Raw genomic sequence first — 14581 nt, forward strand, 5'->3', positions numbered from 1 at the left:
ATTTTACAAAGTTCTTACATAGTATACATTACAAAGATATCAGTTCAATTTTTTTTTTAATATGGGAAAGTTAAAAAAAAAAAGAAGGACCCAAAGGGTAAAAGCATGTCAGTTAGGCTGTTTTTAAAGCTCCTAACTGGTTTCTCTAATGGGAGAGGAAATGATAAAATATATTATCCACTGATTTCTCACAGCCTTATTAATTTTATAATAACAGCTGTAACAGTAACAAAGGAGAAATTAGGTTCTTACCTGCTAATTTTCTTTCTGTTAGCTTGTAGACTGGTATAATCCTTAAGAATGGGTTATATGCCTCACTCCACCAGAAGGTGGAGACTGAGCACAAACTTGTATATCAGGTTAGAATCTGTCTAGCAACTCAGTCTGCCGAATAGCCAAGCAGTACCTAGGAAAGACTCCAACTGAAAACAGTATAACACACTCCCAGTCCGAACAGGAGTGGAAAAAACAACAAATACTTATAAACTACTGTTGGAACATGTGTAGAACATAATCCTGGTATAGAAAACATCACCACAGCTCACCAGCTAAGCCAGCTGAGCCATAGCCGTTCTTACTTTACTCCGGCCCAAGAAAAATTCTAAAACCCACAGAAAAACCAAAATCTGCATGCGAGCAAAACAAAAACCCGCAATTACCGCACAAAGACAGACAGGGTAGGGGACTATACCAGTTTACAAGCTAACAGAAAGAAAATTAGCAGGTAAGAACCTAATTTCTCCTTCTGTATCGCTTGGTAGATTGGTATAGTCCTTACGAACGGGACATACCAAAGCAGTACCCATTAAGAGTGGGACTCCTGAAGGGCCCACACCAGAACACGTTCATTCGTAAGGACTATACCAGTCTACCAAGCGATACAGAATAGTCTTTAAAAGAGGGAGCTTGTGTGGGAAATGTAGAACTTCAGAACCTCATACCTTGTGCTGCTGTTTTGATATTACTCCATTCTCTTTAGTATCAGAAGTACCACTTAGAAGATCAGATCCAACACTGCTAAACATGTCCATCTATTGAAAAATGATAGGTTTAAAAAATATTTTTTGGTTTTTATTTATTGAGAAATGGCTTTATTTCATAAATAAAACAATTTACTTCAAAAATTGCTTTTGAAAACTGAGGTACTAATTGAACTTATTTTTTTTACTGTATTCTTGGCTATCAGTTTCCTCCTGCTCTTTCTCACCCCCCCCCCCCCATTTGAAGACAGAGTCAGGAGCTTTCTTCTGAAAAGGCACAGTATGACCTTACCTAGCTCAGTCATTGGAATAATGATCATTGGCCAGGAACCAGGGACAGATTCCCTCTGCAACTCAGAATATCTGCACCCTAGATCTGGCCAATGGGTATCACAACCAAACGACGGCTGAGTCTCACCTAGGCAGTGTGAATGCTGACTTCTGCAGCATCTCAAGTCCCAGTCAACCAGGAGAGTAAAAGCCTGATCCAGGAAATAAAACCTGGGTCTTAACTCATTAACCCCCTCTTTTATGAACACATAGCATGGGTTTTGTAGACAATACAAAGTTATTAAGAGTTGTGAGGATGCAGAAGGATTGTGAAGACCTGCAATGTGACATAAACACGCTCGAGAAATGGGCCGCGACATGGTAAATGAGGTTTAACGTGGATAAGTGTAAGCTTGTGCATGTTGGTAACAAAAATCTTATACACGAATACAGGATGTCCGGTGCAGTACTTGGAGAGACCACCAAGGAAAGAGACTTGGGACTACTGGTCGACAAGTCAATGAAGCCATATGCGCAAGGTGCGGCAGTGGCAAAAAGGGCGAACAGAATGCTAGGAATGATTAAGGGGATCATGAACAGATCGGAGAAGGTTATCATGCCGCTGTACCAGGCCATGGTACGCCCCTACCTGGAATACTGCGTCCAGCACTGGAAGCCGAACATAAAGGACACAGTACTACTCGAAAGGGTCCAGGAAAGAGCGACTAAAATGGTTAAGGGGCTGGAGGAGTTGCCATACAGTGAGAGATTAGAGAAACTGGGCCTCTTCTCCCTTGAAAGAGGAGACTGAGAGGGGACATGATAGAAACATTTAAGATAATGAAGGGAATAGACTTAGTAGATAAAGACAGGTTGTTCACCCTCTCCAAGGTAGAGAGAATGAGAGGGCACTCTCTAAAGTTAAAAGGGGATAGATTCCGTACAAACGTAAAGAAGTTCTTCTTCACCCAGAGAGTGGTGGAAAACTGGAATGTTCTTCCGGAGGCTGTTATAGGGGAAAACACCCTCCGGGGATTCAAGACAAAGTTAGACAAGTTCCTTCTGAACCAGAACGTACACAGGTAGGGCTAGTCTCAGTTAAGGCACTGGTCTTTGACCTAAGGGCTGTCACGGAAGCGGACTGCTGGGCACGATGGACCACTGGTCTGACCCAGCAGCGTTAACTGCTCCAACGCTCATAGGAATTCTAGGAGTGTCTGAGCAGTTACCGCCGCTGCCACTGCTAAAACCTGCGCTATGCGTTTGTAAAAGAGGGGGTAAGAAAACTTCCAAATCTGTATAAACTTTGGAATTTTTGAACAGTAATTTGGCAAGCAATGACTGGAAAACTCTTCTGCATGTCTGAACATTGGCAATCGTATTTTGCACAGAAAAAGACGACCAGTCTGACCAGGCAATTTGATTCAAGATGCATAAACTCACAACTTCTACAAAATGTTCCGACTCATTTCTTTATTTAACAACTCACAGAGATCAAAACAGTGAAAACTCATATTGCAATGCAAACCTTACCTGACTAGCTGCAACACTGCTTTGACTTTCTGCAGAGGTATTCATTTGGTTTGTTAGATTTAAAGATCTGTAAACCAACATTAAATATCTTTTACTTTGAAACAAGTACAAAACAGCGTGGTACAAAGAACATGATATGCAGCATAGGATTTCAAAAGAACTGCCTCAAAAAATCTTTCATTATTACATTAAATATCTTTTAAAGCAACAAAAGAAAATTACAAAATTAAACATATGTAGAGGTGGAGGAAGTACTAGCCCGACTGGAGCCTTTAAAGGGGACTTTGGCAGCTGGGTGCTCCTTTTGTTGGCTACTAGGAGGCACCTTTGCTATGCCATCCAACAGCAGCTAAGAGCATGCTCGTGAGGAAGGAGGTTCATCATCCTTGAAACATTGGTTCTTTATTTATTTGATGGATTTGATACACCATCTTTCGAAGTGGTATGCAGAACCAAATTATAGTACAGATATGTAGTAACTAGTTTAGAAATACAAACTAGACATAACAGAAACAGAAGGAAGGCATGAGAGAACAATAATAAATACTCAGATCAACTATCAAAGAAGCTAATAACCAAAGAAGTTTAAGGAAACATGCTGCCATCTGCCAAACAAGAGAGAACCCCCCACAAAGAAAAAAACAAAAAAACAAAACAAAGAGAAGCTGTATTAAATCTCAATAAAAGAGGTTTCCAATCGAAGCTCCACAGCAAAGGAGCAACGAAGCTAAAAGCAGTATGGCGAGTCTCATCCAGCCATAACTGCTTATGAGAAGACACTATTAAAAGATTAATCTGGGACGATCGCAAAGTATGTGTTGGCTGATAAGTAAGAATATGAAAATAGGCAGGAATTCCAATACACACATACGCAGCTTGAATGAAAGGGTCCAAAATTCAGTTGGTGACCCAAGCGTTATACCTGCAAATTCAATGTTTGGATTCCAGCACTCAATTTCCAGGTATACAGAGCTGGTTAAGTGCTATATTCACTTAATAATTTTCTCTAGTTATAATCTCGTTATAACGGACTTCAAGGGACCTGGAAAACAGTCCGTTATATCCAGAGTTGCATGTTTTAAAAACTTTATTTAGGTCAATTTGAAACAACGTACAATCAACGAACATATCAGCATCATCAAGAACAAAACATTGGTATGGCACGAAATGATTGCAAAACCAGAAGCATTATGTCGTACTGTACTGGAAAGAAAAATACTCTGTCATTTTCTTCTGGGTTGCATTTTGATACTATATCACCAGCATGCCACGCACCTTGCGGCCGGAGCCTGCATGTCCGTTATAGCCGAACAAAACTACAGCTAAAAGCGGCTCTGGGGACCAAATTGTTTGTCCGTTATATGCGAGTCCGCTATATGCGTTGATTTGCTGCATGTTCATAAAGGCGCACGGCCAGGACCAGCAGACCTTGTCCACTATAAACGATATTCCGTTATAAGCGAGTCCGTTATAATGAGATTATACTGTACTGTTAAATGAAAGTAGGACCAAGCATTTTGAGTCATTAACAGCAACACCACAAGGAAAATACTTTTAAAAATAATATCCACAAATTCTTGAGTTCTACTTACTTCTGCTGTTCTTGCATGATATGAAGTTGTTCAAGTTTAACTTTGTGCTCTGCTTCTAACTTGCTAAGCATATCCTTTATGACAGACATGAAGGAATTGAACTGTAAAGAGACAAGACTGAAAAAAATGTCTTGGCCAGTGGCAATTTACAATACTACAGAGCAATATGAATCATCAGTGTAAGCTGCAGTGTCTAAGGATGTACATGCACATTGGTGTGCAGAGCTGGTCTAATTGGTGTTGATAATTGCAATTAACACCTCACAATTGATGCTAATTTGAACTAAAAGTTATGCGCACAACTTAAACACAATTCTATGAAAATTATGTGCCCGTTGCAGTGTGTGAATTTGACGAGGGGCATGGCCAGGGGCAGATAGCGGGCATTCCTAAATTGATGTGCATTGTTATAGAATATGCCTGATCAGAACATAGCTTAGGAACATACATTTAGGCCTGGTTTTAGCTGGCCTAAATGGGTGAATCTAAAAGCATGATTCTATAAAAAGGTAAATGTACCTTGTAGAATTGAGCTTAGCACCATTCTAGTCGGTAGCGATTTTCTAGAAACTGGGTATAGCAGTGTGCCCCAAACCTTTTGAAGCTGTGGAACACTAAACGCAGGGCCGCGGCTGGAGAGCATCCGGAAATGCACGGACTTCGACACAATGACATCATGCACATGTGTGATATGATCCCGTCAATATCTGCGCTTGCGCAGATGCTCTCCAGCCACGGCCCTGAGCCTCCAATTACTACTGGTGGGGGGGTGATGGAGAACGAGAGGAGAGGTGCTGGTGCCGCCACTCACAGCAAGAGGCATAACCTGTAGGCAGTCAGCTGGCGCCTGCGCTTCTCCTCCTCGCCGGCGTATCACCTGGAATATGCCACGGTACACAGTTTGCGATACACTGATGTATGGAATCAGGTCCACGGTGGACAAATTTATAACAATTTACAATTTTTATCCACTTGTATTTATCTGAAGCTACTAAACTAAACCTTAAGTTTATATACTGCATCATCTCCACGGATGTGGAGCTCGGCACGGTTTGCAAGAACTTAAAATATAGGGAGAGAAGGAAAAAAAAGGTTTACATGAACTTATATATAGAAGAGAAGAGTAAGGGGGGGATAGAATTACATTTTAGTGAAAAGCCGGGTTTTCAGTTGCTTGCGGAATAATTGGAGGGAGTCCAGGTTCCGCAGCGGGGTAGTAAGGTCGTTCCAAAGACCTGTGATTCTGAAGAGAATACTGAAAACCAAATACTTAAGTTTTGGGTTGGCTCAGTGTAAAGTTACTTATTTGATTCCCAGTTTGGTTCTTCTACTTTTCAGGTTGCTTAGCTGGGAATAACAAATAATTGAAAATATAGAAAAAGGACATCTGTTGAGATTTGATATTAACTAGCTGTGTAAACAGATAAGTTAAAAAAAAAGCCTAGTGTATTTGGACATAATTTACACCAGACATATCACAAGACTTGTGCAATTAACATGAGGAACAGAATTATCTAAGATGGCTACTACTTATTTCCACAGCATTGCTAACATTAAACACAAACAGAATTAGATGCCTCCCATCACAGAATCATCACAGAAAATCAGATCCTCCATTATATACATCCTAAATTAGAGTAATTTCTATGATGAGATATCAAAGTACATCTAATGAAAGCAATATTCTGTAATAATATAGTGAAGAAGGACATGTCCTCACCTGATTAAGATTCAGATTGTTATCAATACTAAGTGGAAGAAGATGAGGCAAAACCTTTCCTGCCAGCTGTTCTTTGGTAATCCCCAACTTCTTGTGTGTAAATGTGCATTTGTAAATTCCTGCCACACAGAAAAGCAAACAATGAAGGCTGCCAAGGACTAGCTTTTCTTGAGCAAATTCTACACAGAAAACTGTTTCTAGTATCAACAAGCTCTTCATAACCCCAAAAAACTTCAATTCAACACGTGTTGTAAATAATACAATAGGTAGAAGGGATTCATTCCTACCAAAACGGACAGAAAAAGACTGTAGACAAAATCATGAAACGCAACGGAGAAAAATGAACCTCAATTGAGAGCAGCCGGGACTACACAAGTGCCCTAAGCCGCTCTCATCATCACGGGTTTATAAAAAAAACTCCGTACAATTATAGATAACTTTCAGACATCAAGGTATTAGATTTTTTTCTTCAGTATTTTTGATATGGTTCAAAATGCCATTTTGTGAGGAGCCAGCTGTAATTTTGTCTTGCTAAGAAGCATATGGATCCCCTGAAGTAGCCGTTCTCGCGAAACAGAAACTAGGAAGTTTCACATCTCCAGATGAGTGATATTTGATATTTCGGTCTTTCAAAATTCACGCAGCTTAACAAAGTTTACATGCTTATAGCTGAGCTGATTGCCACATTGTAGGTGTTTGGGAAAGAATTCTCCTTTGTGTAATAAGTGACATTTTGAACCATATCAAAAATACTGAAGAAAAAGATAAAAGATTGAAAATTTTGAAAAAAATCTAATACCTTGATGTATGAAAGTTATCTATAATTGTACGGAGTTTTTTTTTATAAACCCGTGATGATGAGAGCGGCTTAGGGCACTTGTGTAGTCCCGGCTGCTCTCAATTGAGGTTCATTTTTCTCCGTTGCGTTTCATGATTTTGTCTACAGTTTTTTTCTGTCCGTTTTGGTATGAATGAATCCCTTCTACCTAACATTATTTACAACACGTGTTGAATTGAAGTTTTTTGTGATTAAATACGATTGTACCTTTTGATAACAATAACCCCAGTCATATCAATATAAGTATCACCATTAGTGAAAACCCCCCCCAGAGTGCTATCATCTTTTAAGACATTTAAACATAAACTAACAATTAAAAGCTGAATTCATGTTCCAAAGATTCCATCACAGGATGTTTCTTCTGCAATAGTTTTTATAGGGTGAAAAAGCATCTTTATTTGAATATGCAAAATGGATGACATTGCACAAACGTGAAACTTTTCAACAGCAGCGCCATTGTCAAGACTTCAACCTTTTAAAGTAGCAAAGGTTAAATCCTTGCGGATTGGTGCTAATGCCTGCAAGTTCCAATCATCGGCGATACCTGAATGGAAAGAAGAAGTGGCCAAATGAAGGGTAACCCAAATGTAGCCCATGACAAAAGACTGACTTAGAGCCTCATATTCAAAATTTATAATTTATAGATTATTCATATTCCGCCTTTATACACAGTTGATCGCAACTTTACATACATAATAAAAATGCAAACATACAAACACACATCACAAAAATAGGCATTAAACATCCATCAACAAAAATCTCATCTGGTTACCAATCAAACCCATGAAAGTCCATCACATTAAGAAGCATATTTAATCTGACAAAAGAAATGGTGCTTCAACAGTTTCTTAAATTGGCACAAGTCTTTCTGCTGTCAAACATACACTGGAAGGTTGTTCTACTCCTAATCTGGTCTCTGAAAATTTACTAGGACCGAGTGCTTAAATTTTTACTCAAAATTTCATGGAATGTTTAAACTTATGAGCATAAAAAGTGGGTGGTAAGGAAGGCAAGAGAAAAAGTTAGGAGTTTAGCACCGATTCTCAGCACTAGGCTCAAATCTAGGCAAATCAATGGTGGGCCTAAATTTATGAGCATAACTTTTGAATTCCCAGTTAAGGCGAATATTCACCTGAAAAAAATACTCCAAGATTGGCTGAATACAGTGCGCACAAAATCTAGGAGCTTAGCTTCCTTTGAATATCAGGCCCTTAGTATGATCACCTTAGGAGAGAGAAGAGAAATGGGAACAGGAGATGGAAATAAGAGAGCTATCTAAATACCTACAGTTTATGTAATACGAAGAAGCAGAGAGGAAGTTCTAGAACGAGACTCAAAAAGGGCAGAATCTTGAAGGAAAGAAAGTAAAAGAAAGAAGGGAAAGAAGGAAAGTCACTGATAGCCACAAAAAATATAAAAAATAATAAAGAAATATACAGAACAGATAAGACACCTTCTGGCTCGTATACACAAGGAAAAACTGAAAAGGGCAACAGAGCCCTCGGTAGAAGGAGGAGTTGAAATATGGAGTAGATTCTTTCTGTACTACTCATGAGCATGAGAATAGCCTACTGTCTAGAATGACATATCTATTGTACTAGAACAGTGGTTCCCAAGCTTGTCCTTGAGAACCACCAACCAACTGGGTTTTCAGGATAGTCTTAATGAATATGCATGCGAAATTTGCATATAATAGTGGTGACAGGCATGCATATCTGCCCTGGGCATATTCATTAGGGCTATCTTAAAAACCAGACTGGTTGGGTAGTCCCTCCAGGACAGGGTTGGGAATCACTGCACAAGAAGATTACATATACAACAAGAAGTTTTATAAAAAATGTTTTTTATTCTATAATTGATGTGTAATATAATAATGTTGCTGTAAGTGTGCACTACAATAATGCTCCTTGCTTCAACTTTACAATCTATTATTCATACAATTTATTAGGCTTCTTTCTACCTGTCTATCATTCTGCTTCTGCTTTGTGTTATGAAAGTGTGAACATATATGAACCATACGGCAAAAATTAAGAGATTATAATAATGAATATAGGGAAACAAAGTGGCATTAAAACATGAACATGCATCTAAAAATAACACACAGAAAGGGATAAATACCTAAAACTCCCATGAGTACTGCAGGTTCCCTGGATGGAATTTGCTGTAGAAAGGGCAAAATTTCATCAAGTACATACCACTTATCCAGGTATTCCAAAATCTTTCCTAAGCACACTAAAGAGTTCACACGGACCTGTTAGTTTTGAAAGAAAGAGGATTATAAAAAGATGTGCTGACATTTAAGTTCCAGCCAAACACTGTTCAATCTGGCCAGCTCACAGGTTAGCAAGTCTGAAAAGTTTTATCTGCAGGTTTTTTTTTGGGGGGGGGAGGAGGGTGGTGGTGGTGGTAGAGTTCTGCTTCATAGCAGTGTTCACACCCTCCCCCCCCCCCCAAAGCAGCTTATCAAAACAAAGTTGCATGCGCCATCTGCTCAGTGACAGTCTCAGAGGAAGGGAGAAAATGTCAGAGAGCACCAAAATTCATACACAAGAAGAAAACCCAAGCAAGAAATAGTTATCAAGAAGGTATTTAATCCTTCGTGGGTTAGGCCCCACAACAGAAGCTAAGCTCAGATCAGGCAAGCTGGAGTCTTTCTAAAGCTGGCATACCATTTGCATCTCCCAATATAGTACTTTTATGAAGAAGCAGGAACTTTGCTAATGAGGTTGTTTAGATTTCTAGCCTAATATCCAATTGATGAAAAAAAATTTAACAGCAAACAGCAACTATAGTCCACTTTTGTGGTTAGTAATTTAGCAAATGCAATTCTTGACTCAATTATGCAAAACAGGGAATTCTGTACATAGGCATCACACACACCTCACTAGGATCCAACTAAAGTGCTGCAGACGCTGCTGGAGTCGGCAGGTTTGTCGGGACCGCCTGAAGGGAAGTGGGGGGAGGGGGCGGCAAGGGACTAAGGGAGCCGGCCAGACCGTGGGAAGGGAAAACGGGGGGGGGGGGGGTAGGGGAAACGCTGCTACTGCACAGGGAAGTGGTGGGGGAGGGAAATGGAGGGGGAGGGAATGCTGCTGCTATGGCTGCTGCACAGGGAAGTGGGGGGATCGAAATGCTGCTGCTGCACAGGGAAGTAAGGTGGGAGAAATGCTGCTGCACAGGGAAATGGAGGGGGAGGGAATGCTGCTGTGGCTGCTGCTTAGGGAAGTGGGGGGAGAGAAATGCTGCTTCGGGGCCTTCTACTGCCCTCATTTACTCTGGCACATCCCTGATGACATCATCAGAGACGCGGCAGAGCAAATCAGGGCAGTAGAAGGCCCCAAAGCAGCGTGTGTAGAGTGCTGCAGACGCTGCTGGAGTCGGGACTGTGGGAAGGGAAGGGGGGGCAGCAAGGGATTAAGGGAGCCGGCCAGACGTCGGGAAGGAATGGGAGGGTCAGACAGAGAAGAACTTACTTTAAGTTTAAAGGTGTCGCCGCAGCTCCTCTCGATCCCCACCAGCGTCGGAAGCCTTCTCCGACGCTGATGCAGCTCGTGAGAGGAGCTGACCCCGCGATCTTGTAGAGAGCAGGGAGTCAAGCGCTGGTGGCCAGTCCTGCTGGCGAGTGTAGTTAGATGCTGTAAGGCTGGGGACTCGCACATGCACACTCCTGCGGCCACAGACCTACTGATCACAGATCAGAGATCACCTAAGCACGCAGGTAAGAGTGCACATGCGCGGCTAGGGTTTTATTATAGTCAAAGGAAATCTTGCCTCACCAATCTACTGCATTTCTCTAAAGGGGTAAATGAACATGTGGATAAAGATAAGCCAGTTGAAATTGTGTATTTGGATTTTCAAAAGGCATTTGACAAAGTAGCTCATGAAAGACTTCTGAGGAAATTAGAAAATCATGGGATAGGAGGCATGGGCTCTGGCTCTCCTGGTGGGGGGAGGGGGGTATAGTCATTCTCCAGATCAATGTGTTGCCCAGGATATTATTTTTGTTTCAGACTCTTCCAACACCTTTACCTTATCTAGTCAAATAAAGCACCTCGAATTTCCCAGCGGGTGATATGGGCTGATAGAGCAAGGGGGGGGGGGGGGGGGGTAAAGGGGTTCCCAATCTTCACTGGTATTATCAGGCTGAGCAGATAAGGATGCTATTAGAATGGAAATTGAGTCCTCATAAGTTGGGGCGTGCGGTTGGAAAAGTCTTTTGTACCTCAACATTGCCTGTCCACTGGGCTTTGGTCTTTGCGGACGGTTCGTCAGTAGGAAATGGAGACTGACAATCCTTATTATTATATTCTACATTTGATTAAACTTTAGGATAGCCTGAAGAGGGAGTTTAATAAAGGGGGGACCTTTTCTACCTTGGCTTCTTTGCGGGATGAACCCGGCTTTATGGTGGGTAAAACTAACCCATTATTTGAACGATGGGAACAAATTGGGCTTACCCGCTTTAGGGACTTTCTGAGAACTGGGACCGTAATTTCGTTTGAAGCTTAGCTACGCATTCCTGGGGTGCGGCCAGGAGACTATTTGGCATATCTTCAAGTGACACATTATCTGGGGGCTCAGGGTTGGGATAAAACATCTACTCTTGCGAATGAACATTTTGAATAACTATGGGAGACTTTGCAGAAGGTGCCCAGGCCTATTTCCATCTTATATAAATATATCCGAGGGAGAGTTGTACCTAATTTGGTTTTCCGAAAACACTGGGAAAGAGACTTGCATTACATTTTCACAGATAAAGAGTGGGACACTATTTGTACTGGGGTGTGTAGTGTCGGTTTGTGAATTAATACAAGAAAATGCATATAAAGTGTTAAGTCACTGGTATTATACTCCAGAAAAACTTCATATGATGTATCCTCAGATGTCGGACAGTTGTTGGCGCTGTCATAAAGCTGTGGGAACTTTTCTCCATATATGGTGGGATTGTCCTGTGTTGGGACCCTGTTGGACCACAGTGGTGCGCTCTTTGTCCCATTTGCTGGGGGTCACTGTACCAAACACTCTTCAATGTTGCTTATTGGGGCTTTCCAATATTTGTGTGACCAGATGGCAATCATGTTTACTGAGACTGGGGTTTGCGGCAATTAAATGTCTCATAGCTGCCTATTGGAAACAGTCCCTGGTGCCTGATGTGCATGAATGGAAGGTGAAGTTATCTTTGATGGGGAGAATGGAATTGTATGTGGCTAAACGTAGAGGGTATTATCAGCAATCATTACATACCTGGATTTATTGCTCAGAAATTGGATATTTAGGGAATGAAGAGATTTTGATCCTAAAATGCCTCTCAGCAGAGGGGGGGGGATTGGAATGTTCATAGGAGTGTATACTTTGCTATTATTGCTTCTGTATTTTATGTAAAGCGGTGTTGTTCCGTCGCCAGTTCTTATATGTTCTTTTAGCTGTATACTGTTGCTATTCCTTTGTTAAAATTTCAATAAAAAAATTTGAATATTAAAAGAAAATCATGGGATAGGAGGTAATGTCCTATTATGGATTAAGAACAGGTTGAAAGACAGTAGACAGAGAGTAGGTTTAAACTGTCAATATTCTGAATGGAGAAGAGTAAATAGTGGAGTTCCCCAGGGGTCTGTACTTGGACCACTGCTTTTTAATGTGTTTATCAATGATCTAGAGCAGGGGTGCCCAATACATCGATCGCGATCGATAGGTCGCTCGCTCAGGCGACCCCAGTCGATCGCAGAGCGGGTTCCCTTCTTCCCTTCTCTTTTTTCCCCTCCTGACTGGCCTGCCTCTTGAAGAACGCCAGCCAGAGTGCTGGCAGGGCGGGGTGAAGGTTGGTGGCATATCAAGGGGGGGGCGGTTTGCCCCGGGTGCACGGCTTGGAGGAGTGCACAGCCGGCCAGGTCTGGGTCCTCCTGCCCTTCCTTTCCCCCGGTCCGCACTCGGGGCTCATGCCTGCCTGGCCTGTGCCGCCGCCCAAATGGTGCTGTTGGTTCTCGCGAGAGTTGACAGCACCATTCGAGCAGCGGCACAGGACCAGGCAGGAGCACTCGGGGCTCACACCTGCCTATTACTGCCGTGGCAGATGTGGACTTGGGCGGCTGTCCAGCAGGGAAGGCTGCCGATGCAGCGCTGGACCGCCAGGATTGAATCAAGGTACCGGGGGGTGAGGGGATGTTTAAAATACCAGGTTAGCCGTCTAGGGAGGGAAGGAGGGATTTTAAAAAGTACAGGGGGTATGATTTAAAAAAGTACTGGGGGGTACGTAGGGGGATAATTTAAGGTACTGGGGGTATGGGGGAAGGTTTAGGGTACGTGAGGGGTATGGGGCCAGCCTGCCTGTCACTAGGCCTGCCTGCCTGCCCTGTGCCCTGTCACTGCCTAGCGGCAGTGGTTTGAGGGAGGGCAGGGAGAAAGAAAGAAAGGGGGCAGGCAGGGAGACAGAAGGGAAACAGAAAAAAAGAAAGGGGGCATCAAGAGAGAAAAAAGAAAGGGCAGGGAGAGAGGAAGAAAAGTTAGGGGAGGGAATGAGGTCTGGAGGAGAGGAAGCATACAGGCTGAAAGAAGGGAAGAAAGATTGGATGCACAGTCAGAAGAAGAAAGTGCAACCAGAGACTCATGAATTACCAGACAAGGTAGGAAAAATGATTTTATTTTCAATTTAGTGATCAAAATGTGTCTGAATTTATATCTGTTGTCTATATTTTGCACTATGGCCCCCTTTTACTAAACCACAATAGCGGTTTTTAGCACAGAGAGCCTATGAGCGTCGAGAGCAGCGCTGGGCATTCAGTGCAGCTCCCTGCGCTAAAAACTGCTATTGTGGTTTAGTAAAAAAGGAGGGGGGTATATTTGTCTATTTTTGTATGGTTGTTACTGCCTTGACCTCTTTGAAAAAACCCCGGAATAGGAACGATAATTAACATTTTCTCAGCGTACAGTGTGCTTTGTGTTTTTTAAAAATTTTATTGTTGGTAGATCATTTTGACTTGGTCATTTTAAAAGTAGCTCGCAAGTCCAAAATCTAGAGATTTGAATAACTAGCGAGATAATTAAATTTGCTGATGACACAAAGTTGATCAACATTGTTAAATTGCAAGAGGATCTTGTCAGACTGGGCATCAAAATGGCAAATGACGTTTAATGTGAGCAAGTGCAAAGTGATGCCTTTGGAAAACAGGAACCCGAACTTTAGCTATGTGATGCTGGGTTCTATGTTAGGAGTCACTGCTCAGAAAAGGATCTAGGTGGCATTGTTGAGGATATGTTGAAATCCTCAGCTCAATGTGTGGTGGCAGCTAAGAAAGCAAACAGAATGTTAGGAATTATCAGGAAAGGAATGAAAAACAAAGATGAGAATGTTATAATGGTCTTGTATCACTTTACAGTACGGCTGCAACTTGATTACTGTGTGCAATTCTGGTCACCGTTTCTCAAAAAAGATATAGCGGGATTTAAAAAAGTACAGAGAAGGGTGACGAAAATGATAAAAGGTTTGGGATGACTTCCCTATGAGAAGTTAAAGCAGCTAGGGCTCTTCAGCTTGGAGAAGAGATGGCTCAGGGTTGATATGATAGAAGTCTATAAAATACTGAGTGGAGTGAGGAGGATAGGTGTGAATCGCTTGTTTACTCTTTCCAAAAATACTAGGACTAGGAGGCAT

At 41.9% G+C, this 14581-nt stretch overlaps 1 protein-coding gene across 4 annotated transcripts in view; it reads right to left on the bottom strand.

Moving 5' to 3' along the window:
• The window catches only part of SCYL2 (SCY1 like pseudokinase 2), a 93768-nt gene that overhangs the window by 27778 nt on the left and 51409 nt on the right, over positions 1 to 14581 (bottom strand). For all 4 annotated transcript variants that reach the window (XM_033952644.1, XM_033952641.1, XM_033952642.1 and 1 more), the window contains 5 exons: positions 9052 to 9184; positions 6096 to 6214; positions 4376 to 4476; positions 2784 to 2850; positions 942 to 1031 (listed from right to left, as the gene is read on the bottom strand). In XM_033952644.1, coding sequence (XP_033808535.1) covers positions 942 to 1031; positions 2784 to 2850; positions 4376 to 4476; positions 6096 to 6214; positions 9052 to 9184 — 510 coding nt within the window. The remainder of the gene's footprint in view (positions 1 to 941; positions 1032 to 2783; positions 2851 to 4375; positions 4477 to 6095; positions 6215 to 9051; positions 9185 to 14581) is intronic.

Source organism: Geotrypetes seraphini, chromosome 7 (genome assembly GCF_902459505.1).
Source record: "Geotrypetes seraphini chromosome 7, aGeoSer1.1, whole genome shotgun sequence".
NCBI classification, from domain to species: Eukaryota; Metazoa; Chordata; class Amphibia; order Gymnophiona; family Dermophiidae; genus Geotrypetes; species Geotrypetes seraphini.